This window comes from Hypanus sabinus, chromosome 9 (genome assembly GCF_030144855.1).
Source record: "Hypanus sabinus isolate sHypSab1 chromosome 9, sHypSab1.hap1, whole genome shotgun sequence".
Classification (NCBI taxonomy): Eukaryota; Metazoa; Chordata; class Chondrichthyes; order Myliobatiformes; family Dasyatidae; genus Hypanus; species Hypanus sabinus.
This window is the reverse complement of record NC_082714.1, coordinates 37,836,905-37,864,644: the sequence shown is the minus strand read 5'-3', so window position 1 is coordinate 37,864,644 and position 27,740 is coordinate 37,836,905. Positions and strand designations below refer to the sequence as shown.

At 37.5% G+C, this 27,740-nt stretch overlaps 1 protein-coding gene across 2 annotated transcripts in view; it reads right to left on the bottom strand.

Moving 5' to 3' along the window:
• Positions 1–10,041: 10,041 nt before the first annotated feature.
• Positions 10,042–27,740, bottom strand: part of sdk1a (sidekick cell adhesion molecule 1a) — a 781,818-nt gene continuing 764,119 nt past the window's right edge. For both annotated transcript variants that reach the window (XM_059979483.1, XM_059979484.1), the window contains exons 42-45: positions 26,611–26,748; positions 18,901–19,021; positions 17,482–17,611; positions 10,042–15,746 (exon numbers count right to left, since the gene is read on the bottom strand). In XM_059979483.1, coding sequence (XP_059835466.1) covers positions 15,468–15,746; positions 17,482–17,611; positions 18,901–19,021; positions 26,611–26,748 — 668 coding nt within the window. In that variant the 3' untranslated portion in view covers positions 10,042–15,467. The remainder of the gene's footprint in view (positions 15,747–17,481; positions 17,612–18,900; positions 19,022–26,610; positions 26,749–27,740) is intronic.

Genomic DNA, 27,740 nt, shown 5'->3' with positions numbered 1-27,740 from the left:
TCTGTTTTTCAGCTATCTGAGGATTGCTTGCCAAAACTGTTTCTCTATAAGATCTCTCTTCTTTACTTAAATTAGCTGAATTACATATGTACACTGACAGATATTGTATTTTTGCTAATAATTTTGCTTTTTCGGAATCAGTAGCTACAACCTTCTCCCCACCATACAAAATTGGTAATGCATCAAGTTTTCTAACTCCTCCCCCCAGTTTTCTGCATATCATACGCCAAACCTCCCCTACCTGGATCTCTTTCCCAGTGCTATCAGAGTACATTCTCCAATACTTTTTCTTTGCCCTTCTCATTACTTTTCTAACTGTAGCTTGAGCTATTTTATATTGTATGAAAGATGAACAGGAGTAACACTGCCTAACCTTCCTAAAGCTTTATTCTGCTCCTTCACAGTTCGTTTACATTCATCTATCCACAAGGCAACAGCTCTCCTTTTAATATCTCCCAATGAACTGGAATTGATTCCTTAGCTTTTGAGTTGTATACAGACCACCAAGTATTATTACTCATCTTGATAACCTCCAAACCCAAATGATCAGGAAATCTACTTTCACATAAATCATCAAATACATCCCAATTTGTCTTTTCAAAGTTCCATCTGGTGATATGAAAACCTTTCCTCTGATGCACAGCTATTCCTGTTGTTCAGATAATGGGGAAATGTTCACTCACCACTGTGGTATCATTATACACTTCCTAGTTACACCACTTGCTATTATCTGCAGATACCAGCGTAAGATCTATAGCCGAAACAGTGTTGTTAAAATGATTTATCCTTGTGCTCCTACCATTCAGGCACACCAAGCACTTTACTTCCAGAAAATCTTCCACCACTGTCCAACTTACATTTGTGCCATTACAACTCCACATACTACTATGAATATTGAAATATCCACACCATGTAACATTATCTTTCCCATTTCCACCTATACTTTCCAATATATCAGATGTTAAATTTCACAAGGGTTATAAAAGTTTATTATCTGTACTTTACTATTCTCTCCCCAAATTTCAGCCACAATTGACTCATAAGTAATGCCAATCTCCAAAACTCATTGGGCTATCCCATTTTTGGCAGAGGTAGCCACTCCACCTTTATTGCCAATTTTCCGATCGTGCCTTATGTCAACATAACCTTGAACCTTAAAACGCAGACAAGATTTCAACCCTGTGCACATAATGTACAAATTCAGGTTTGTTTGGTAAATCTTCAATAAATTCAATGGTTCTATCGATGGTTCAAAGGCTCTGTTTAATATCAGAGAATGTATACAGTACGCAACCTGAGATACTTATTCTTTGCAGACATCCGCAAAACAGAAGAAAAACCTCAAAATTTCTTAAACTTGTAACCATTAGCTAACAGGCTTCTAATATTCCATTGTAAGATTAGAAAAACAATTGACAACCCTCCTTTGAAGTCTGAAGAATGTTTACTCCTCCTCATGAAGCATCATTAATAACTTATAGAGATAAGTCTTTTATCTCCAGATGTTTTTTCTGCAGCTTTTAATATAATTTTAATCTTTCTGTCCTACTTTTAGTTAATGCTGTAAAATTTAGCATCTCTTCCATGAAAGTGACAAATTTTCCCCAATTGAACTTTTGGTTTAAGATGGCGAGAACAGCTTCTCTGGCAGTGAAATCCAAGTTTGAAGTGAAGCACTGGGCAATGTGTACTAGAGCTGGAGTGATTCGCAGCGGTGAAGCCTTAGTCCTATTCCAAGGTACAATATGCTGTCTGGAGAATCTAAATGCCAGCCCAGGTAGACTGGAAAGGCAAATGTTGAGAATAGAGTGAAGTTGGATTGCTCTAAGTGGCCGGTCGATTTGGAGAGCTTGAGAAAGGATTCTCAGCCAGTGAAATCTAGGCCTGGAGTGATTTGCCGTGGCGGGGCCTGGTTCCTAGTGCAAGGTTTGTACAATTTAAATGCTGGTTTGGATTGTCTGAGGGCTCCGCTCTCCGCAACAATTAACTGAATACTGAGGATTTGGGCCTACTCCAAGCTGCTTCAGGGATTTGATTCTAAAGATTCAACTTGGTTCAGAATGCTTGCACCTATAGTTTACATGATTTTTTCTTTGTTTTCTCTTTCTCTGTGGGCACTGGGAGTTGGTCTTATTTTTAAATTGGGCTCTTTTGGTTTCCTTGCTTTGTGAATGCCTGTTAATCAATCAAATCTCAAGGTTGTATAATTCATACATTCATTGAATCTTTGAATTTTTGAACTTTAGTTTATCAACCATCAGAGAATCCTTTGTTATACAGTGATGCACTTTACACACTGTCTTTAAGTTATCTGTATTTTGGATGTTAATAGGTCCCATTTTCACCGTCTTTTGTACATTCTGCAGAACCTCTGCATATGATATGTCCCACCTGAATATACTGGACTTCCACAGCTTTCTTAAACACAGGACACCCTGTTTAAGCAGAGCTATGTTCTCCTTCCCAGTTGCTACACTTTAACCTAATACTTTCTCCACAATTGCCATAATCATCTCCTTCACCATATCCATAACACCACTTTTTAGCATTATACGTGATCAAACCTGGCATTTAATACATTTCAGAGGAGTGGTAATAGATTCAAACAATATAACTCATATGACCTAAATTAACCCTATCCACCAACTTTTTTCCAATCAACTTTAATCATCACTGATAAGCTATCTGTTCTAACTCCATCACAAAACACTTTTAAACATTTAATGTCTACTCTCCAAAGCCACTGTCATTTAAAATAATTTTTGGTGCTATTTTCCTTCCTCCCACAGCTTCTAACCCCAAAGTTTTCTCACATTGCTTACTAACTTTACAGAATACTGAGTGCTCTATCTCTTAAAGGTTTTGTACCAACAGTTTCTCCAAATACTTTTTTTTAAGTTAGTCATATTGGATTGATATCAGAAACAGGCACCCATTCAAAACTCAGCAAAACCTTATACTTTTGACTACTATCACCTCTTATAAAGTTAAATCAAGTGACATAAGAGACGACGGGGTTCGCTTCCAGATTAGCTCAATGCCTTCTATGCTCACTTTGACAGTCAAAGCATGGACAAACTTTCACAAACTCCCACAGCCCCTGATGACTCTGCGGTTTCAGTCTCTGAGGCCAACATGTGAGCAGCCTTCAGGAGGGTGAAAAGCATTCGGCCCAGATGGCGTACCTCGTCAAGTACTAAAAACCTGTGCAGACCAACTAGCTAGAGTCTTCACTGAAATCTTTAACCTCCTGTTTCAGTCTAAGGTACCCATCTCTTTCAAGCAGGCTTCAATTATACCAACACCTGAGAAGAACACAGTAACCTGCCTCAGTGATTATTGTAGAACTACTTCCATAGTGATGAAGTGTTTTGAAAGATCGGCAATGAAGCGTATCAACTCCTGCCTCAGGATCTGCTCCAATTTGCCTATCAGAGCAACAGGTCCACAGCAAATGCCAACTCTTTTGCTTTTCCCTCACTCTTGTAACATCTGAACAACAGAGATGCATACATCAGGGTGTTCTTCATTGACTACAGCTCAGCATTCGATACCATCATCCCCTCAACACTAATCAATAAGCTTCAAGATCTTGGCCTGAATATCTGCTTTACAATTGGATCCTCAATTTTCTTACCTCCAGACCTCATTCAGTTTGGATTGGCAACAACATCTACTCCACGGTCTTCATCAGCACGGATGCACCACAAGGCCAGGTGCTTACCCCACTGCTCTACTCGCTTTACACAGGTGACTGTGTGGCTAAGCAGAGCTCTGACACCATGTTCAAATTTGTGACAACAGCATTGTTGTAGGGCAAATCAAAGGTGGTGACGAATCAGTACATAAGAGAGAGAGATAGAAAACCTGGCTGAGTGGTGCCATAAAAACAACCTCTTCCTTGTTTATTTATTTATTATTATTACTTCCTTCTCTTTGCATTTGCCCAGTTTGTGTCGTTTGCACACTGGTTGAACACCTATGTAGGTGCGGTCTTTCACGGATTCTATTATAGATTGAGTATGCCTGCAAGAAAGCAAATCTCAGGGTTGTATATGGTGAAATTTGAAGAGATTTGGCATGTCAACAAATACACTCAAAAACTTCTATAGATGTACCATGGAGAGCATTCTGACAGGCTACATCACTGTCTAGTATAGGGGCGGGGGTGGGGATGTCACAACCACGGATTCAGCAGCGTAGTAGATATGGCAATTGCGCTTGTGAATATGCATGTGTCAGCTCATTATTATTTAATCGTGATAGTATTTAACTCCATACTTGTCGTCGTAGTGCTTGTCAACACTTGGACAGAGCACAGCAACGCCTTGCTGTTGTTTTGCATTCGGCCTTCCCTGAGGTACTGGACTTCCAGGTCTAAAGACTAGCAGTATTTGTTTAACGATTAGATGTTCTTTTCAGCTGCAGTGTAGGCTTTGATTGCCTTTTGAGGGTTTTAGTTAACGGCTCTGTTTGGTCTGGCTTTTATTGTTTTATTTTCCCTCTAATATTGTTCATATTAAAGTCTGTGAACTATCGACCTGTTTCAGTGTCTCTCACTCCGCACTTGGGCCACATCTGAACCTGGTAACAGGTGGTGCTACTGCCCAGAACCGAAAGAAGCTGCAGACATTGAAACCACGAACGCTACCTCACTTTTCTAGTATATATTATTTGTGCTTTTTGCATGATTTTTAATCTATTCAATATACGTATACTGTAATTTATACATTTATAGTATATAATTTATTTATATACTATAAATATATATATTATATTATTTATACATATTTATTTATATTATATAATATATATACTTATATAGATTTATTTATATAATTATAATAATTATTATTATTTTCTTCTTCTATATTATGTATTGCACTGCACCGCTGCTGCTAAGTTAAAAAATTTCACACTTGGTGATAATAAACCTGATTCTGATTCTGATCTCATCTTTGCTTTGGGACCTCTCGAAGTTTTCAATGGCCAGCATCTTCCTTGGGTCAAGCTACACTTTTTTTCCAGCTACGACATCTCCTAAGAAGATCAGTGTCTTAACACCAGACTCTCTTTATTTAATTTCAAATTGACATTCCACATCACGTCAAGCACTTGTCCCAGTCGTGTTTCGTGTCCACCCTTGATAGACCCCCCCCACCCCCGGACGGTAATGTCATCCATCATGCTCTCAACACCAGGAATTCCCTCAAAGGTTATGTGGATGGTTTTATGGTAGACTTCTGGTGTGGACAGAATTCCAGTAGATGAAGGAAGTGATATCTTCCCTGTGGTGTGTTCAAAGTACATGGTCTCTGTTACGAACCTTGTAACTGGATCACTTACCAGCAAAGATAGAGAGGTCCATTGAAGCCTGATGATATGATTTTTAACAGTATTTATTAGTAAAAATACACAAAAATAATATCAATGCAAACGTACAGATAATATATGTTGTCAATACTAAATCTAAAAGTGCAAGTATAATAATAATCAATAAGAAATAAGCTCTATCGTTGTCTAGGGGATAGTGTATTGTCCGATGGAAATATCAAAGTCACTCAGTTCATGCAGGCTGTAGCCTTTGGGGACCGCTGCGTTTGCAATGGTCAGAGAGAGAGAGGGATTTTGAGAAATTTGCCGGCTTTCCTTTTATGATTTCGATCCATCGGAGTCTCGTTGGTGTGGCCGTTCACTTGTGGCCTCTCCTTTAGCTAAGCCGTTCTTCCGTGGTGAGCCCGCCAATCCCAGGCAAGGGAAGGACACACACGAGCCCCCACTGGCTGTCACTATTAAACACTGTCACAGGATTTTTAGCGTTTCTCCTGGTGCGTCTGAAGGGGTTGTTCCCCAGACCCTCTTTGATCCTTACTCACGGGGTCTCAGATGTCAATCAGGTTGGGATGATGCAATCCCTCAACCAGCCCACTCTGGTCATCGCCTGAGGGGCTGCAATGAATAGTACAGTACTCAATACACAATTCCGTCTCCAAGAGACAATGGCCGTTATCCGTGGCTTTATTTCGCTGAGGCCAGGACACACATTCCAAACCTTGTGGATTCTCTCTCATTTCCTGGGCCCCAGACCCGAATTAATAGCGATCTTGCGATTCTCAAAAAGGAGGGGGCAACTTTGTACCCTTCGGCCCCTCAGAGTTGTGGCACGTTCGTAACATCTCAAACTTGCCTGATCAAGCTTCATCTACCAAAGCCCAGATGATCAGCGGAACTTGCTAAACCACTTGGCACCTGCAAACCAGGACATGATCTCCTCCTGCGTTGGCAAATTAAAATGCTCTCTTGATGGCTTTATTGAGATCTCTTGGGTTTAGGCAGATCTGTAATGCTCCGTTTTTCAAAGACCAGTGAGCTCAACCCATCTGTTCTTCGATTTTTTGTATGACAATCATCCATTGTATGCATGCCAGTTTCCGTTTAAGTTTGTCTCTAAGTGGAAACTTTCATTTATGCATGGACAACAGGAGTCACAGTCTCATCTATGTGAATTTTGTGTACACCAGGTAAGCATCCGAGTCCCTCAAAGACATCTGCGTACTTTTCAACAAGTATTGTGTGGTCATCTTTGGTATGTGAAGTGACAATGTAAACTCTTTTCACCAGGGTGAGCACTCAGACCTAATATTGGCTGCACTCTCTTTTCTACAATCAGCAGCTGTGATTTTTGGTGCTGTCCCTTCTGCTTGAATGACACTATACAGCCTCCTTTTAATGGACCATTCTCTCCAGTGTAGCCTTGGTAAATCTTGCTCATTACTGTGAGAGTCTTTTAATCATCCATAGATAACAGATTTACCAGTGTCAGGCTTGAATGGAATTACTGTCTCATTTACAGTCACTCAAATGACCAGTGACCTGCCCCAGTCATCTGTAAAGAATCCACAAAGAATTCCTCCATCTCCTCATCAACCACATGCACTTTTCTCTTGGTAGCCCCAGCTTTGCAAAATGATGCTTCTTCTCACAATTACTGCAGGATTTTCCAAAAGCAAGATGCATATTTGGAATCTGCCTACCCCTGCATTTGCTGTTTGAGCCTTCCTGTTTGCTTTGCTGTTGCTTTGGGAAATGCCTTGTGCACTGCTCCTCTGTTTTCACAGTGCGTACTGTTGTGTCTGTCCTGTGCAGTTACTCAGCTTGTGCTCATGTGGTCTCTGCTGCCCTACACATGTCCACAGCCTTTTCAAGCGTCAGGTCTTTGTTAAGCAGCTGTCTTTTGCTGAGTCCATTATGTGGAATACCACAAGCTCTTCTGTCTCTAACTTAGTGAGTTTCTCAAATCTCCAAATGCACTGGACTTACTCAGTTTGTGACGCTCAGTTAATTATTGGTCGAAGTTAGCACCTTGTTTCTGGTCACAAGAAAAGAAACTTACATTTGGAGGAATTTAAAGTGGGGGGGTTATATGGGAGGCAGGGTTTGAGGGTCGGCACAACATTGTGGGCCGAAGGGCCTGTACTGTGCTGTACTATTCTATGAAATTTCTCAAGCGTGATGTTTTTACTTGGGACAAAATACTCCTTAAATTTTGTCATCAGAGTGTCCAAAGTAAGAGCAGTCTCATCTATTTGAAAGCTGTTACAGATGTCTGAAGCATCTTTACCAATTTCATGCAGAAAAATAGAGGCTATCAGTTTTTCCATCATCCCTCCCACTCCACTTGCAGCTAAATGTGTTGAATAGCTGTTTGAAGCGTTTACAACTATCAGCTATATTGCCGGTAAACTGCATAGTGTGGGTGAACTTAGCTGAGCCATGAAGGGAACTCTTGGCGTCTCACCTGAATCTCCCTTGGTGAATCTATTAACTGCTGAACTTCAGGAACTCTCGCCTCACTGCCCAGCTTCTCTCTGTCATACGTAGCACCCCACCTCACCTGCTGCTAGCACGTTTTGTACTCAGTCTCTTTTTCAGTTGCACAAGGTTATTCCCCATGTTTAGACCTCACGCTGTCTTCTAACACCATGTTATGTTTGTTCTTAATAAAGACAAACTTGGCGTGGGTTTACATTAGAGAATTTTGTTACTGACCTGCTGCGCAATCCTTTGTGCACGCAACCAAGGTCAAGATCGTAGCTTCCGGTTCTGGGGAACCCCTTGAAATTGCCATCTGGGAACTGAACCTCTTTGTTATGCACGCATAATAACGCACATATCCTTATTGATTGTGGTGTTAGTCAGAAGTCGAGGATCCAGTTGCAAAGGGAGGTGTTGACTCCTATTTCCCAAAGCAGGATGGTACCACATAAACAGCCCTCTCCGCAGCCAGAAGTCTTTCAGGAGTCATAATATGGTCTCTCTCCCCTGGTGTTATCTCGCCCTTGTCTGAAGCAAATGTTCCAGTCCCAATATGTTTTTGTTCCATTTCTTTCTCTCTCATTAACAGCCTGGCAACAGTAACGGTTTGTAATTCTCCTGGGGGAGGGGGACATGGGCAACCCTCCACCCTTCTGCCCATCAGAGCTGTTCATCCTTCGTAACAGTAAACAGTCGGCATTTTGTGTGTGTTGCTTTGATTTTCAGCATCTGCAGATTTTCTTTTGTTTCCCATCTTAACTATGATCATTTTTATTTGCTGTTTAAGGTGAGTGGGGAAGAATTTAAGTGAAATGTTAGAGGCAGGTGTTTTTACACTGAGTGTGGTAGATCCTGGAAAGCGTTTCTGGGGCTGGTGGGAGAAATAGATGCAATCGGAACATTTAAGGCACATAGATACAGGTAAAATAGAGGTTACGCCCTCTGTAGGAGGGGAGTGGGTGGAGCAGGTTTACATAGGTCAGCACAACACTAAAGACTGAAGGGCCTGTACTGTGCTGCCCTGTTCTACATTTGGTATAGGGACAATATTTTAAAATATAAATAATACTTTTAAGATTGTCATGCATTTTCTCATCGGTTACCTAGAAATGGAAATTAATCTTCAATTATTGAAGACTCCTTGCCTATCTTAGAGAATATCAGCCTTCACTTTTCAGACTATTAGCCAAATTCATTGCAAATTAACATTATTAAAATCAGCCAAAGACTAATAAATTGTCCTGCAATGCCTGCACTGTTTTTGTGCACTTTATGCAGTCCTGTGTAGGTCTGTAGTCTAGTGTAGTTTTTTTTCTGTGTTGTTTTTTTTTACGTAGGTCAGTCTAGTTTTTGTATTGTGTCATGTAACACCATGGTCCTGAAAAAAGTTGTCTCATTTTTACTATGCACTGTACCAGCAGTTATGGTCGAAATGACAATAAAAGTGACTTGACTTGAAAAGTTTGCAAGGTGGAGCCACCCAAGGCTAACATGAGGGGACATAGTTTTGAGGTGCTTGGAAATAGGTACAGAGGGGATGTCAGGGGTAAGTTTTTCACGCAGAGAGTGGTGGGTGTGTGGAATGCACTGCTGGCAGTGGTGGTAGAGACAGATATAATAGGGTCTTTTAAGAGACTCTTAGATAGGTACATGGAGCTTAGAAAAATAGAGGGCTATGCGCTAGGGAAATCTAGAGAGTTTCTAGAGCAGGTTACATGGTTGGCACAACATTGTGGGCTAAAGGGCCTGTAAAGTGTTGTAGATTTCTATGTTCTATGTTCATGGCAAATTCCATTTTTCTAATGAACGTTTTAAGATAGCTCTGGGCGTCACAATAGCGTAGTGTGACACTATTACAGTTCAGGGCGTTCCAAAGTTTGGAGTTCAAATCTGGCACCACTCAGTAAGGAGCCTGTATGCCTGCCCCATGGAATGCATGGGTTTTCCCTGGGCTCCTCAGTATCCTCCCACAGCCCAAAGATGTACTGGGTAGGTTAAATGGCCCATGGTTAGGTTAGGGTTAATTGGGTTAGTATGGGGTTGCTGGGGCGGTGTGGCCAGAAGGGCCAACTCCATGCTGTATTGCTAAATATGAATAAATAAATCAGTAAATTGTTCCTTTCCTTATTCCCATGCCACTCTAACAAGTTCACTGTGCAACAGGGCATTCGAAGCTGTTAATCAAATTGTGAACACTTTTAATTAACACACTTTGTGAAGACAGAATGATTAAGCAAACAAGCAGCTTTAATAAAGCTTAGAATTGGAGAGTTTCATCCAACTTACACAGTGATTTCATTAAAATAATGACCAGTACAAACCCTTTAACCAAAATATGTCTGGCATATTTTAAACTTTCTCTACAACATAATATTTACAAAAGACAGAGTGAACCATGTATATGTTGTGGCAAAAAAATAGAATCTACAACATTTTTTTCCTTACAGGAAACAACACAGGAGAATTAATTTAACTAGAAGTTACACAGTGTTGTTTTGGCTTAGAAGTTAACTGAAGAATGTTCCACTGTAGAAACAACTGAAGCCAAATGCTAAATGGAAATACTGGGTATAATAATGTGCCAAGAAACATGACATTAGATCTGTCATTTACTGCATTTTGCTGAGAATAGATCTCAACCTTTCATCTGCTTCAATTTATTTCGTACTTTATTAGGATTTCACAAGTGGGTACAAATTCAGCGGTACAAAAAAAGTATCGTAAAAATACACATTCATATTGTTACCAAAAATGTACCAGTCATGTCCCTTACAAAGTACAAACAAAACCTCTTCAAAAAATTGCCAATGCAGAAATTTTGATTATATTCGTATGGCTTGAGGATGCATTTAAAGTGTGGCATGTTGACAGTGGCTTTGAAATGCTAGACAGGAGGTTAAGTCGCTATGTAAACTAAATCAATAGCATCCTCCATGTATCATATGATCTTCCACAGCAGTATAATCTGAATAGATCTTTTCCTGTAGACCAATTCTTCAATACACCTCTCATCAAACTAAAGAACCAGTATTCAGATACCTGCAGTCATCCACCAGTCAACTGAAACTGTTGTATTTCTCGAAAAGAAAGTGATGTACTGTTTGCAGTATGATGAGGAGCACCATCACATGCAGCATGTTTTCGTCAGATGCTGTTGCTTCTTTTTATAGTATTAAGCAATATTCAAGCCACCATTTGTAATGTTTGCATGACAACTAAAGAGTTAAGCAGACTTTCAGGCAGCTTAAACCTTGAAGGAATTCTGTAACCTCAGTATTAGAGGGGCCCTGGGATTGTTTTGATTTACACTAGATTTCAATGAGAAGCATGCCTTCTTGGTGCATTGTAGAAAAGCTGAAAGCTCACAAACCAATACAGTGAGTTTCTTACTAACATGAATAAAGCATTTTTAAGTGAGAGAGAGAGAGAGATACTTTAAAAAAAAATCCCCATTCGATGCCTCATTTAAAAGAGTAAGCAATACTCATGTACTCACTTGGAAATAACAAAAGTTTGTGAAATTATTTTTAAAATAAATTGATTTTCTTATTTTAGCTTAAATTGAAGAAATAGATTTGAAGGGCAAAGAATGCCATTGCTAGTAGAAAAGGTACTGCAAATCATAAAGTGGTTACAAAAGTTTTTAAATTAATAAACTTTTAAAACTGATTAATATATAACAAAGTAATGCTATAATAAATATAGCTTGCTATTAATATTATGAATGTGTAATTATTGATATCTTAAACTGTGATGTAAATGCACTTTAATGACTGTATTTAGCTTTAATATAATATTGCAATATATTGGGCTGAACAAAGTACTCCCAAGACTCACTGATCAACTAAAAGTGCTCCTAACAAAGCTCAAAATACATTAAAATTTTCTAGATTAAATTAAATAATTCATAACAACAAATTCTAGTGGTTACCCACAGATTCAAGTTCAAATGTGTTAAGCTTAATGATGGTCATGGAACTAAGCTAACATTCTTTCCAAATGTCATTAAGCTTTTCCTTCATTAAAAGTGCTCTATTTCATCACCAGGAAAACAGTCTCCACAGCTAATTTTACTAAACAATTGTACAATTTAGCAATATTGTTAACAGTAATTTTAATATTTTAAGTGCTTTCCTTTCTTTTGATGCATAATCAAAGACAAGGGACAATTTAGCTCATTCAGTTTGGATAGAAAGCCAGAATATGATGCCAAGAAATTAATCCTACATATTAAGGTCAGGTTAGCACATTACTTATTTGAAGAGGTGATATCTAGGATTTGTAAATGAATCTTAACAGATGTTAAGTATGTTTAATTATAATTTAACAAAAAATGAATCAAAAATATATGATGTACTTTGATATGATATACACTGCAGAAATCAATCTATAGTAGGCAATACTATTTCTTTTATGAAATGTTAACAGACCGTTTTCAAGGAGCATGGTTTGTGCCCAGACCTTTCGATGCGCGGTGAACAGCTTCACCTACCCCTGTTCCATTGGTTTCTTCTAATGTGGTTCCTGCATCAAGCCTGTACTGGAAACCAGCTCTATGCTAACCATTGAGGCTCTGCGCTCCTAGCAGAAAAACCCTTGAATGGTTTTGCCAGCTGGTAAAGCACAGTCTTGGCTCACTTTCCATCAATGCTGTAATTTGTTAATTCATTAAGTAAACCTCAAATCCAATGCAAAAATATACAGACTACAGGCATCAGTGACTCGACTCTCCTATAAGTTCAAAGACCTTCAGCTGGCATCTCAACACACTGGAGAAATAGCACCAACACAATCTCCACAAAAGCAACCGGGGAATCCTATACTGGAAGTGGTTCCCAAATGTAAATCTTCCAAATAATTCAAGAATATGTCCAGTGTATTTCAAAAAATTTGGGTATTAAGTATGTAGAATTACATAGCAAACTAAGAAAAATCTACAACACTCCTGAAATAGAGGCATATGTTTCTCTCATTCGAGATGTTCACAAAGGATGCTGGGTCACATTACAGATAAGCGGTAAATGAAATCATTTGAATTTATTCAGTTCTAATCTAACTTAGTTAAACACTGAATATCGGTTTACTGAGGTAGGTAGCAACAGTGATCAATGTTAATTCATCATTGTGTGGAAAACTAAAGCAAACTAAAGGGTTTTCTGACATGACTACAGATCCCTGTTAAGGCTCAGGCATTAACACTCAGAGTTCAATTTAATGCACACAAAATTGCTGGTGGTACAGTATTAACAATCTCAGAAATATCAATTCCCTGTGAAAGGAAAGGTATTCCAATAGTTGCATAATGCTTATAGGCTCTGAGTAATGATGGACAGAAAACTGGGCTTCAAGATCAAGGCAGGAGGAGGATTCCAAGTACTACCAAAGCAGAGATATTTACCCCATTGTTTTAGGAGCCCTGTATTTTCCTATTTTTAGAATGTATTAAGAATGCCCCTCTGTCTATTCTGATCGGGACTGTAATAAACCCTGCTTTCTACTTCTGACAGTTAGAAAGACAACCTGTTTTGCTTTCAAGCAAAATCACCTCAAGTTAGAGCCTATCAATGCAAGGTTTTAACCTGCACATTAAAAGTAGCCGCAGAAAGGACACCACAGCATTGCCTTTACCAGATTTACAGTATCGCTGAGAGGATCGTCATGGACGTGATGTGATTGAGGTCCCACAGTCAGGCTGCTACATTGCCAGATACATATTAATAACAAAAAGAGCAACCCACTTTCAGTTCTTGTTATATTTGGGTCTGTTACTGATGCTCAACTCATTAACAGTCAGAACAATGTGGCATAAATTGGGAAATCAAGGCACCTGTTTGTCTTGCTGATCTCTGAAAATTACATTGGCAGGTGATGGGAAGAAGACAGAAGTAGCAAATCTACCTTTCCTCTAAATGGAAAACGTCAGTTAAGTTTGTAACTATTGGCTGTTAGGGATTGGAAGATGACTCGAGAAACTTTCTCGAGGACAAGCAAACAGAAAATGCTGGAAATACTTAGCAGGTCAGGCAGCTCCTGTGGGTGTGGAAAAAGGAAAAAAGATAATGTTTCAGTGCTGGGACACTCTGTCAAATTTTAAAATTACAGTAAATTCAGAATATTTATTTCATTTTAGAGAAAGAGCGAAGTTCTGCAAATGGTTCCAGACCTGAAACATCAACAATTTCACTCTCTACTGGTGCTGCCTCATGTGCTGGGTGTGTCCAGCATTTACTGTTTTTACTTGTTCAAAAACAATTGAGTGAAGTTTTAACTGGTATTTGTACACAGAATTTAAATGTGGCTATCAATTTTCCATTTCTTTTCCTTCATCACCATTCCCCTTTGTAGCTATTTCTTCTACTCTCTTCGCTTCTTAAGCATGAGTACTGTGGGTTGTTGTCTATTCTGCAGATGCTCCAAATCCATCTGAAGTGGAAGAATGATTTCAGGTACTGAGGCTATCCAGTAGTTTCATGCTTACCATTAGACAGGTTTTATTTTTATTTCACATTTACTTAATTACTTGAATTTAAATTCTCCATCTGCTATTGAGAGATTCAACTTGTGCCTTTGGATCAATAGTGCAGAATGTCAGCTGCTGGTCTAGCAAACTAACCACGATGCCTTTAGATCCCATGTACAGCTGTGATACATAGACAGTACTCAAGTAAACAAACTGAAAAAAAAATCATACAATAAAATAAAAGGCAAAAGATGGTTAGTGTTGGCAAGTACACAGATAAATGGTTAAATGGGCAACATCTACAGGTCATTAAGCTCTTTTTATCCTGAGAATATAAATGGAGCTGAATTAAGTGCAATTATTAAGGAAACTCACTTTAAGAGCTTGTAACCTCTCAACTTCCCAGAATTCAAACTGGATTGATGGCTGCTAATTTTTGTGTTTTCCATTTCTGAAACTTTATATGAAACCTTGAACAGCCAATCTCTTCATTACTACTTATACTTTCTAAATAATTGGGGGAGCATCTTCAGATGCTGTTTTCTAAGTTTGAAAATCATGAAGACTTTTGCCCCTTTTTCAGCTGGTGGTGATGTTCCTGTAGGCCTGACTTGTTTTCACAGTTGAGGAACCCAGTACTGAAGCTGTGATGAAATTAGAAGGCAATGATAAAAGCTGCCTGAAACATGCCCTTTCATGCAGTGGTGACATCAGCAACTCCCGTATTTTACCACAGCAGGAAGTGACTCTGCTCAATTTCTGCCTTTTAGTGGACTCCCGGACAGCCTCACGCTGTTCTTTGTCCCTTGGCCAAAGGAGCCTTAACTTTAGTTTGTCTGGGCTAGTTTCACACCAAGCTTAAAACATATGTTTTGAAACAAATTTTAACGCTTCCAAGATGGGGGGAACACAAAGACATGATGCAGGAGCATATTTTTAAAACAAAATACTATCAAAAGAAACCAGTGAATGTCACATTCAAATGAATGGGACACCAACTTTACTGAACGTCACTACACCACTGCTATATCGGTATAATGAAATTACCAACATGTAAAAGGCACTTTTTAGGCAGCTTTGGAGATGACAAGTTCCATTAGACAGTTTTCTCTCATCTGTAACTATGAGTCATTTCAGCTGGCACGGTGGTCCATCAGTGGAGAAATTGTCTTATGCTGTTCAGAATGAAATATCACACAAAGGAAGAGAATCCAGTCACAGGAGTCCTTGAGCCAGAAGCAGGCTGACCTGTGGGCACGTACGCACCGCCTGAACTCTGCGTTGTGATCACTGTTGGATAGTACGGCTCCTGCTCGCCGTCTGTGCATTCTTCATAAGTGTAAGCTGAAGCTCGAGGAAGCCCCCTTGGCTGCCTCTTCCATGAGTTGTAGTAGGTGGGATCACTCATATAGTGGTTCACAAATGAGTGTGTGCTTTTTGGTAATTCACCTTCATATTCACTGTCCGTTGCCTAGAAAAGAATAACATTTTCAAGCTTTCCTCCCAGCTTTTTTTTAAAACATACTTATTTTCTATTGTCCAGGTTCATTTAATATACTGTGACAATATACAGGCCTCTCTAACCTCAGAGCAAACTGATTAAGAGAATATTTTATTATAATTTTGGGACTCTTCTACCTTAACATAAAGATCTTGTTTTCTATGTGCAAGATTTATAGAACAATTCATTGCTCCTTATTGCCTCAATTATCTTCGGTGGCTGAGAACCCTTACTATATTTTGGTCACATCCTCTGGTTAGCAAATGGAAACACTTTGCTTTGGTTTATCTCTGGAGATGGAATCGTCCCTGAAACAGAGTTAGGAACTTTCTTATACCTTTAACAAGCAACAGAACATCTCTACCGACTTAGTTTCAGATTTTTACTGGACTGCAGCTGAAGAAGTGGCTCGAATACAAGATGTCTGGAACTGCTGATTTTCTGCAATACCCCCAAAAAGAAAATAACCAACACATTTTTTAACAATTTCAACACTAAACTACTGTTTTACAGTTAGCCTTTCTATGTATTTTCTCCATGTGGGAAGTACATGAGCTGTGACCTATTCTACTGCACGTTTCAGAATGATTCAATGAAGTACATTTCTATTTTTAATATGTAATGCTTCAAATCAATTGGGTGTAGCTTAATAAGGAAAATTAGCCGGAGAGAATTTGTGAGAGCCTTTAAAATGTTCTTTCCAGTACATCTGATGTGGCAAGCAGTACTTTGTGTCTTGGCATGAATATACATACACCAAAGATTTGAAAATACCGCTCAATAAAACTATCCCTAACAATTATGGATTTGGAAAATTGTCAGCCAAACTTTACGTACTGACTGTGATATGCATAGATGAGGAAATCACACTTTTTTTTTCTTTGAATGGAATCATGTTATGGAAATACACCTGTTAAAGTTGAGCATGGTTGAAACAGGGAGGGGACACATAACTTATTCCTGCTTCTGATAACACTCTTTTGAAGGTGATTTGATTGAATCCAAACTGGTAGCAACACCAATATACATATGTTCTTAGGAAAAAGTCAGAGACGGTGAGGCCAGTACTTATTGCCCAATCCTAGTGGTTCATAAGTTCAATTGGTGCAAATATTCCTTTTTTTTTAATATAACCAGTTTTCTCTTAGAAACCAATGGACATTTATGAGAATCAAATCAGCAATGAGGTCAAATTGGTTAGACTGGGCTGGTTTCCTCGGGAACAGAGGAATGGGGGGATATTTATTTTGAGGTGTATAAGATTATGGGTGTAGAAAGGGTAAAGAGTAGGGGATTTCTTTCTGGGAGGTATAGATTTAAAACATACAGAAGGATTTGAGTGGAAACAAGGAATCCCTGGAGGCAACAGAGCTCACTGCAAGGGCAGTAGAGGCAGACACCTTCACCTTATTAAGTACGTATCTAGATGTGTACTTGAAGATCTACAGGGCTCAAAAGCGTTTAATCCAAAGCAGCAGTAAATACCAGTGACAGGATGAACTTAGGCAAGCTTTTAAGCTGTGAAAGGGATAATATATCCTCTCTCTCCCTACAACATCTAAAGTTAGTGGCCTTTCAGCACACATAAATAGAAACATTTGGGTTCAAGCAAGTCCAGAGTTGAGAGCGTTGTCACTTCCATGGTTGTACAGTGGTATATAAGATCCAGTGGGGATAGGATGAAACAGAAGAGTTGTCAATTTACCTCTGACCCTGACATTTCAGTAGGCTTCTCTGTTAAAGTGGTACTCTCTGTCAGCATTATCCCATTGTAGTTGTTACATAAATCCTCATCGGAATAGCGTAACCCTCCTGGGCTTGGCCTTGGTGGAAACCTTGTAAGAAGACAAATTATGATTGTTTGCACTTCCAGCAGTCAGCAGTTAGAACACAGAAAAGCCCACAAAGATGTGCCAAACCAAATAAATTAGCATTCAAAGGGCCAACAAAAATCATCCCTAATGCCCACAAAGTCTCCATTTTGCTCATATTCATTTGCCTATCTAAATGTCTCTTAAATGTCCCTCGTGTATCTGCTTCTACTACCACCCCAAGCGACGCATTGCAGGCACCCATCACTTTGTATAAAAAAAACTTGCCACTCACGTGTCCTTTAAAATGATCCCTCTCACCTTAAATGCATACCCTCTAATATTAGACATTTCAACCCTGGGAAAAAGACACAGTCTGTCTACTCTATATCTATTCCTTACAAAACCCTCGTCATATCACCCATCAGCCTCCACTGCTCCAGAGAAAACAACCCAAGTTTGTCTAACCCTTTGTTATAGTACATGTCCTTTAATCCAGGCAGCATCCTGGTAAACCTCCTTCAGCACCCTCTCCAAAGACTCCACATCGTCCTTAGAATGGCCAGGACTGTAAGCAATACTCCAGATCTAGTGTTAAATAAACTTTTAGAAGATTATCAAGGTATTAACAAAATAAGAAAAAAATGTAAAATATAACTTCAGGTTTAAAGCCCAATATATTGCTGATACTGAGGTAGTTACTACAAATAAAGTTTAATTTTAGCAAATAAACTATTTGTGAATGATACTTGCAGTGTCAAAATGATACACCATTTATCTGAGATAACAATGACATACCCAAGAAAATCAAGGAAGGTCATGTTTTCTGTGAAGGTTGTTGTAAGGCCCAGGAGCAGTATGAAAGGGGCAGTATACATGCAAATACTGACCGGATTGTGGACAGAAGCAGGGAGACATCTGCAAGAGGAGCTTATCTCAGAGGTTTCGGTTCTGATACAAGAAAAAAAAGTCCAGCGTGCTCCGGACACAGATGCAAATGTGCCTCAGAATAAACACAGAAGGAAAATGGCACAGACAGAGGAAGAGCTGATGTTTCAGGACAATGAAATATTGTTAAGAGCTGTTGTACTTATTTCAGATTTCCAACATCTACAGGCTTTTATATTTGTTTTGATAGAAGTGTCTTAACATTGAAGTTAAGCTAAATGCTTAGATGTTACAAAAGGCTCATGCTTGTTCTTTCTAAACCTTACATTTTGCCAGCAGGGAGAAATGCTCAGTGCAGAAGCTGAATTGTGACTGCTGTGATAAACATAAACTGAGTCCAGCTGTGATCAGGTGCACGTCCTTACCTGGTGCCATTTTTCTTACAGAAATTGCTCTTGACAGTCAAATGTCTGCTATTTAGCTCCAAGGCAGTAAACCCTCCATTATCCAAGGTGAGAGTTTCTTCCACATTCGAACAATTTTTACCTAAAGCATAAGATAGCTGTCATAAGACTAGAGGTGTTTGCTGTTGGGATACACAGCTGAGGGTGAGATTTACTTTCGACCTTTTTCATAAGCAGAAAAAATGGACCTTGGTTCCTTTTGCAGATCAAGAAAACTTGAAACTTTGTGCAATATTATAGCATTACTGAAAACAAGAACATAATTCAAGTAAAGACAGATTTGAAGAATAAGGGAATAAAGAAATTGCTTTTATTTTAAGCTATTAAGGAAAAGTAGTCTTATTGTACAAAAGATTTTAACCACTACTGGGATTTGATTAAAGTGAATGACAGGGTCATTATATAAGTTTTACAATTCACTTGTCTGAATTCAATCACATACTTCTATTACTTTCAGTTACACAATTGAAAATTGACATTATTCAGAAGAAACTGCAATTCCTCGACCCTCTCTATTGTCTGTGAGGCCCCAGTGATCTTGACCTACAGATTGACTCAGTGCTATAATTTGTAGAGTTCAAACATCAGAAGATGAGAAATATGGTAGATAATTTTTTTATATATGTTAGCAAAGATAATGTCCAACATTATGCAGATTTAGAGTGCTTCAGTGGCACAACCAAGGACCAGGAAAATAAAAGAGACAGCTCTAAGCTCAGTGAAATGACGGCTTTTGAATAAACGAAGATGCTCATGGAGCAAGTGTAGTTTGCATCAGAGACTAAAGACCAGTTAGCAGAGTATGCAGTTGGGTGTGGAGCTTGAGATTAGTCAGCAAAAAATGGAAATAAAAAGGTATTTGGAGGTCAGCAGGAGACGCTCATGGAGTGAGCATTGTTTCAGATTCGCTCCATAACCTTTACTTTTTTAAACTTATGATCACCCTTATTTAACTTACTTTTACCTACACCAAAAGATTCTTGCTACTTTCTTGGACTCATCTTTAAGAGTTTATTGTGAATTTTGAAGAAATGAATACAGAAATGGCTCTTAGATCTAAAGGGCGAGAACCTGGGAAAGATCCTAACGGGAACGGGAAGAAGAAAAAGACCGATCCTAAGCGCACTGAATTGACTTATGAAATATTATTGGTTTTAAATGAAAAATTTGAAGAACAATGACAAATTTTCAAACAAGGTATAAAGGTTTTTCAAGATTATATGGATAAGACGGATTCAGTAGTTAACCAGCAGCAAGTTCTAATCGCAACTTTGCAAGAGGACGCTCGGAAGCGAGACTTGATAATTGAAAAATTGGAGCAGAAATTACTTTCGATGATTAAACAGGTGGAAACACTTAAAGCCAAGAGTGTCGACTTTGAGAATCGGTCCAGAAGACAGAACTTATGCATACTTGGTCTCCCGGAAGGTATTGAACAAAGGGACCCCTCGAAGTACCTTGCTCAACTTTTAAAGGATGCGTTCCCCTCTGTATTCCCAGACAGTCCTCCGTTACTTGATCGCGCTCACAGAATTATGCATCGTTCACCAAGTGCTTCAGCTAAACCACTGGTTGTAATTGTCCGATTTCATTATGTGCATGTTAAAGAGCAACTTATTCGTTTGTGGCTCAGCGTGTAGGGATGGTCAAATTTCAAGAATTCAATTTTCGATTAGTGGAGGATTGTAGTCCAGAAGTAATGAAGGCAAGGCTTCTTTTTAAACCTCTGATGTCTGAATGTTATGAGAAAAATCTAAAACCTGCGCTCTTATACCCTGCGAAGCTCAGGATCTCGCCTCCCAATGCATCATGGCGTGTTTTCTTTTCTACGTCTGAAGCGAGAAGCTTTTTGAATGAGAACTTCCCTACTGTTACGGATTCTCATCTCTAATAATTGAATGATTTTGATCGTTGCAAGATGGTTTTTGTTTCCGAAACCAGATTTTGTTTCTGGCTATTGGTGTAGGTTTACTCTATATTTTATACTCTAGTTAAAGTTTTTTTTTGATGTACTAACCTTTTTATTTTACTTACTTCAATCACTGTACTTTAGCTTTGGTCATTTTTATTAATCCTTCGAAGGTGAATTCTTTTTTTACTAAGATGGCGGTTTCTTCTCTAAAATATTTTTGGCTTTTTTTTATTTCGCCTTTTTTTTTCTCTCGTCTTCTTCCTATAATGCATTTCTTATCACAGTTTAAATTTTTTTTTTGGTTTGTTTGGGTTTTAACCCAATTTATAAGTTACTAGTGATTATATTCTTCTTCGTTTTTTTACTACCAATTATATTAAGAAGTTTGATTTTAGTATAGTGATTATTATTTCTTTAGAGTTTGGGTGGATCTTTTTTATCCTTTATATATGGAGTTGCCTTCTGCTGATATGGGGTTAGATTTTGTTTCATCTCTCCTTTTTCCCAGCCTTTTCCTGGCTGGGGAGATCTTTTCTCTTCTTGGGTGGGGGGTGGGGGGTGTTTTTCTAAAACTTATGTTCTTTACATCAGTTTTTTTTTAGTTTGGGCTGATTTTAAACTACTAAAATGTCCGCGATGTCATCACTTCCGGGTCTGCCTCTTATTTTTGTTGCTCTTCCGGGTGCATGAGTTCATAATTTGGTTAACCCTTTATACACCAAAGGGTTGATTTCAGAAATATGGCTCAGACCATTAATTTTGTCTCTTGGAATACTAATGGCTTAAACCATCCGATTAAATGGAAAAAGATTTTCAAAGTATTCCAAAGACTTGATGCACATATTATTTTTGTACAAGAAACTCATGTGAGGAAAGAGGACAATTATCACTTTTTTAGGTTTTGGGGGGTCAACAGTACCAATCGAATTCGAATGCTAAAGTAAAGGGAGTTTGAATTTTTATTGACTCCTCTATTGCATTTGACCAGCACGATATTTTTTCAGATCCGAATGGTAGATTTTTATTAATTACTGGCTTACTTTTTAACAAAAAGGTTGCTATGGTTAATGTTTATGCTCCAAATGTGGATTATCCTGATTTTTTTAAGTCCTTATTTACTTCTCTACCTAATCTAAATGAATATAAGTTAATAATGGGTGGTGACTTTAATTGTTGTTAAATCCTTTGTTGGACAAATCTATACCTACTCAGACTTTACCTAATAAGTTGGCCACTTATATTAACTCTTTTTTGACTGATAATGGAATTTTTGATATTTGGAAATTTCGGCATTCTAAGGACAAAGAGTTTTCATTTTTCTCATGTTTATCATTCCTACTCGAGAATTGATTTTTTTTTATTGACTCTTGTTTTATTCCATCGGTAATTGGTTGTAATTATGATATTATAGCCATCTCTGACCATGCTCCATTAAAACTTTCTATTAAATTTACGGATACAGTTTCTAGTGCTAGACAATGGCGATTTGATTCTACCTGACTGCAAGATCTGGATTTTATTAAATTTATGAAGGAACAGATCGATTTCTTCTTTTCAACTAATTCCACGGATGATATTTCTTGCGTAACACTTTGGGACACTTTTAAAGCATATATACGTGGACAGATTATCTCCTACTCCGTTGGTCTGAGAAAACGCATTAAGAAGGAAACTCTTTTATTGGTTGATAAAATTAAAGAGATTGACAAGAAATATTTGACTACTCCTAGTAAGGAGCTTTACAAGCAAAGGGTTGAACTTCAAATGGAACATAGTTATTACTTACATCTTTGATTGAAAATCAATTAATGAAAACCAGATCTGATTTTTATATACATAGTGATAAATCTGGTAAACTGTTAGCTAGTCAATTGAAGAATGCTTTGGTTAAACGTCAACTTACTAAGATTCGTCAACAGAATGGGTATCTGATAGTTAACCATGATGAGATAAACAAATCATTTCAAGATTTTTATACCTCCCTGTATCATTCTGAATTCCCTCATGAATATAATACCATGTGTGATTTTCTTGGGAAATTGAATTTTCCAAAATTATCATCAGATGATCTTTCAATATTAGAAACTCCTATTACGGATGCAGAAATTAAAGGGGTTATTTCCTCTATGAGTTCTGGGAAAGCACCAGGTCCAGATGGGTTTACAGTAGAATTTTTAAAATGTTTTTCCGCTACTCTTTCTCCTTGGTTATGCAGGGTTTTTGAAGAAGCAATTAGATTGGGTAATCTGCCACAATCTTTTTATAGAGCTTCCATTTCTTTAATATTGAAGAAAGATAAAGACCCTATAGACCAATATCTTTATTGAATGTAGATTCCAAGATGTTTTCCAAGTTACTGGCATCCAGGCTGGAGAAGGTAATACCCCTAATTATTTCAGAAGATCAAACTGGTTTTATTAAAAATCACTATTCTTTTTTCAATGTTAGGAGATTATTGAATATTGTTTATACTCCTTCACATAGCACTTCAGAATGTGTCATTTCACTAGATACGGAGAAAGCATTTGATAGAGTTGAATGGCCATAGTTATTTACTGTGCTTGAGAAGTTTAATTTTAGTCTGACATTCATTTCCTGGATTAAACTGATATATCATACTCCAGTAGCCTCAGTGCTTACTAACAAAGATTTCCCTTTTTTCGTTTATTTCGGGGTACTAGACAAGGCTGTCCTCTTAGTCCATTGTTATTTGATATTGCTTTAGAACTCTTGGCAATTGCTATCAGAGAATCACAGAACATTTTTGGCATTACTCACGGGATGGATATACATAAGCTATCATTATATGCAGATGATTTATTATTATTTATTTCTGATCCTGAGAAATCCATTCCTGCAGTTATATCATTGTTGGCTCAATTTAGTAATTTTTCTGGGTATAAATTAAATCTTAATAAGAGTGAATTGTTTCCTTTAAATAGACAGGTTCCAATTTATGGAAATTTACCTTTTAATTAGTTAATGACTCTTTTATTTACTTAGGGATTGAAATCACAAAAAACTATAAGGACCTATTTAAGGTTCATTTTTTACCCCTAATCGATCAGATTAAATGTTTGTTTACTAAATGGTCACCAGTATCTTTATCTCTGATAGGTCGGATTAATGCTATTAAGATGGTTATTTTACCCAAGTTTTTATATATATTTCAAGCGGTACCAATTTTTGTTCCGAAATCTTTTTTTGCTAATGTTGATTCAAAAATTTCCTCATATATATGGCAGAATAAAAATCCTAGATTAGGTAAAATATATTTACAGAAGGCAAGGAAGGAAGGTGGATTGGCATTGCCTAATTTTAGATTTTATTATTGGGCAGTTAATATCCGATATTTGATATGTTGGTTAAAGGATTGGGATATATCTTTTAGCCCTCATTGGGTGAACCTGGAAATTAAATCTGTACAAGGATTTTCATTGGGTTCTATTTTAGGGTCTTCTCTCCCCTTTGCTCTTTCTAAATTGCCGAAACGAATTGACAATCTGATAGTTAAACATACTTTACGTATATGGTTTCAATTTCAGAAATTTTTTGGGTTGACTCAGTTTGTTTTAAATATTCCTATTGTATCCAATTGCTTTTTTTATCCTTCTATTATAGACCAAGCTTTTTCAGCTTGGAAGACTAAAGGATTACTACGATTTTCCGCTTTATTTTTGGATAATTGTTTTATGTCTTTTGAACAATTATCTAATAAATATAATTTGCCTAGATTTCATTTTTTTTTAGATATTTACAGATTAGGAATTTTTTAAACACTGTACTTCCTACTTTTCCAAATTTTGTGTCTTCAGGTATTTTGGAGAACTTGCTTGAACTAAATCCTTCTCAGAAAGGGCTAATATCAAAACTTTACAATATAATTATGAAGATACGTTCAGAGCCCTTCTATAAGATTAAAGATGATTGGGAAAGAGAACTTAACCTTACTATCCCTATTGAGAATTGGGATAAAATTCTTCAATTAGTTAATACATCATCTATATGTGCTAAACATTCATTAATACAGTTTAAGGTTGTGCATAGGGCTCATATGTCCAAGGATAAATTGGCTTATTTTTATTCCTATATAAATCCTATTTGTGACAGATATCATTCTGTGATTGCGTCTTTAACTCATATGTTCTGGTCGTGTCCACTTTTGAAAAAATATTGGAAAGACATTTTTGATATTATTTCTACGGTATTGAACATTGATTTACAATCTCATCCTATTACTGCAATTTTTGGTTTACCAATGATGGACTCAATCCATTTATCCTCTTCTGCTTGTCGAATGATTGCATTTCTTACATTAATGGCTAGAAGATCTATTTTGTTGAATTGGAAAGAAATTAATCCTCCTACTGTATTTCATTGGTTTTCTCAAACTATGTTATGTCTAAATTTAGAAAAAATTAGAAGTGTTGTATTTGATACTTCTATTAAATTTGAAAAGATATGGAGACCATTTATTCAATATTTTCACATGATGTAATATGACCCTGTTCCAAGCCTATTTGTTTTTTCAGTTTCGATTTTATATATGTTGAGTGGATCGGAGTTGACGACACTGATGATTTTGTATTTTTGTGAGATATTATAAACAGCCTTTTTTTTCTCCATTTTTTCTTTTTCTCTTTTTTCATTTTTTTTTCTTATTAGTTATTAGATTAGTTTTTTTTTGCATGAATTTTTTTTCCTTTTCTTTTCTCTTTTTTTTAAATATATATTATGATACACCTAGGTTTGCCTTGTTTATTTGTAAATTGTATCGTCCATGATTTGGGAATACTCATTTATACTGTAACTATTGCTTATGTATTCTTTCATGTTCAGTTGTAATGTGTATGTTTGTAATCCCATTATCTATATATCAATTTTATTTTGTTGATATTAATAATAATAATAATAATAAAAAGATTGAAAAAGAAAGAAAGAAAAAGATATTTGAGTACAAGAATAAGGTTTTTCCACATGATATGAAATGAAATAAAATGAGGTTGGTAAGGAATGCTGCAGATAGGATGAAAAGTAGATGAAAGACTTCTGGATGAATGGTAGTCTGTTAAAGAATGAGCTGATAAACATTAGAGAAATCAAACTTGGAGGTGATCAAGGTTTTAGAGAGTATGAGTGAAGTAAAGCATAGATAAATTTCATAGCGATTTTGGCATAAGAGTTTTAAGATCAAGTTTGAGTAAGATGTGTTTATGTTCAGTGAGTTCAAATACAGCGAATTATTTTCAAGAAAACCGAACAAAAACTCCACTCCTGTTTAGATTGAAATGGGTAAAGTTTGGGGTTTTGAATATTTAAGAGAGCACAATGACAGAAGGACACAAAGGTGATTTTGAAGAAAGGGACAGATGAACGTTGTCATTTACATGGGAGGATTATGTGAATCCACAGAGTGATGCTGAAAGCCAACACATAACTGAGAAATGTTAAGAGAGCCAAGGATGAATCTCAAGGACATTTCAGTGGATGCGGCAAAAAGGGGAGGAGATTATACCAATTCCATTTGTACATGTTGAAGACCTATGTGAGATAAAATCTGAAAGAGTATCTCAAATAACTCAAATAGTTAAGTGTAGAAATTGGATATGTTGCTGCTTTGGAGTCTGTGAAAGAGGGAGGGAGGAGGAAGGCCATGGTAAAGGGCATTAATAATACAAATTTGAATTTCTTATATTTAATAATATCTGAGACTGAAATGATTAAAACTGCCTACATAATAAAGCAGGTCTTTTTTTTACCATTATTGTTCTTGTACTTCTTGTTCTGTCCATGAAGGATTAGTCCAAACACCATGAGAAGAATGAGAATGAGGCTGCAGAGTGCCATCACTATCAGGAACCACCATTCTTCGTAAAATGGAGGATTTCCCACCTGAGCTGTAAGACAAGCCACAGTAATATGGTTAAAGTAGAGAGGATTTCAATTCCCCTATATTTAGAGGAACTGTCTGAGTTCAACTGGCTTAGTTGGAGTAGAATTTTTTTTAATGCTCACCAGATTTTTTTTTGAGAGAACATATAGACAGTCCTACTGGTGATGGGAAAGTACTCAACTTTATTTTAGAAAATAAAGCAGGGCAGGTAGCAGTGGAGGAACACATGAGAAATTGTGACCATAATTCTGTATGTCTCAAGGTAGTTACAGAAAGGGAGATGTTGGTCCCTAAGCTAAGGTATTGGATTGGGAGAAGACTAATTTCATTTTTAAGCATGAGGGAAGAACTGGCAAAAGTAGATTGGGAGTAGTTGTTTCCCAATAAAAGGGCAGTTGACAAGCAGAAGGACTTTAAAAGAGAGTTCAATGCTGGCCTATTCCAGTAAGGGTGAAAAACAAAGATTGTGAGATTCAGAAAACTTGGTTGAAAAAGAATATGAAAGGTTTGATTGGGAAAAGAAAAGGAAAGCTCTGGCAGTTTTATGCTGGCTGCTCCTCATTTCTGACTATGATGTTTGTCTGTGCAGCTCAGCAATTATGTGATTGGGTAAAGAGCCTCACAGCAATAAACCTATGTGGGGGGGTGGGGAGTTTTATCACAAAAAGGCCATTACACTGGGGCAGTTCCTCTCTCTTGGCCTCAAAAATCTTGGCCCAATGGTACAAAAAAGTCATCAGGACTGGAGACTTCCTTGGCTGCAGTGGATAGCCATGACGCCTTCAGTGCCCTGTCATGCCCATTGCTCTCAATGGAGCATTGCAGCAGTGTCTTCTTGGCAGTTGGATCCTGTAGTTAATCTCATCCACTGAGTGCCAGAACTGGCTTCACATGCTGGGGCAGGCATGCTGGCAGGTATAGGCAATGGGCATCAGGTAGGCTTTTGAGAAATATAGAGTGTGTAGGAAAAGCCTTAAGAAGGAAATTAAGATGGCA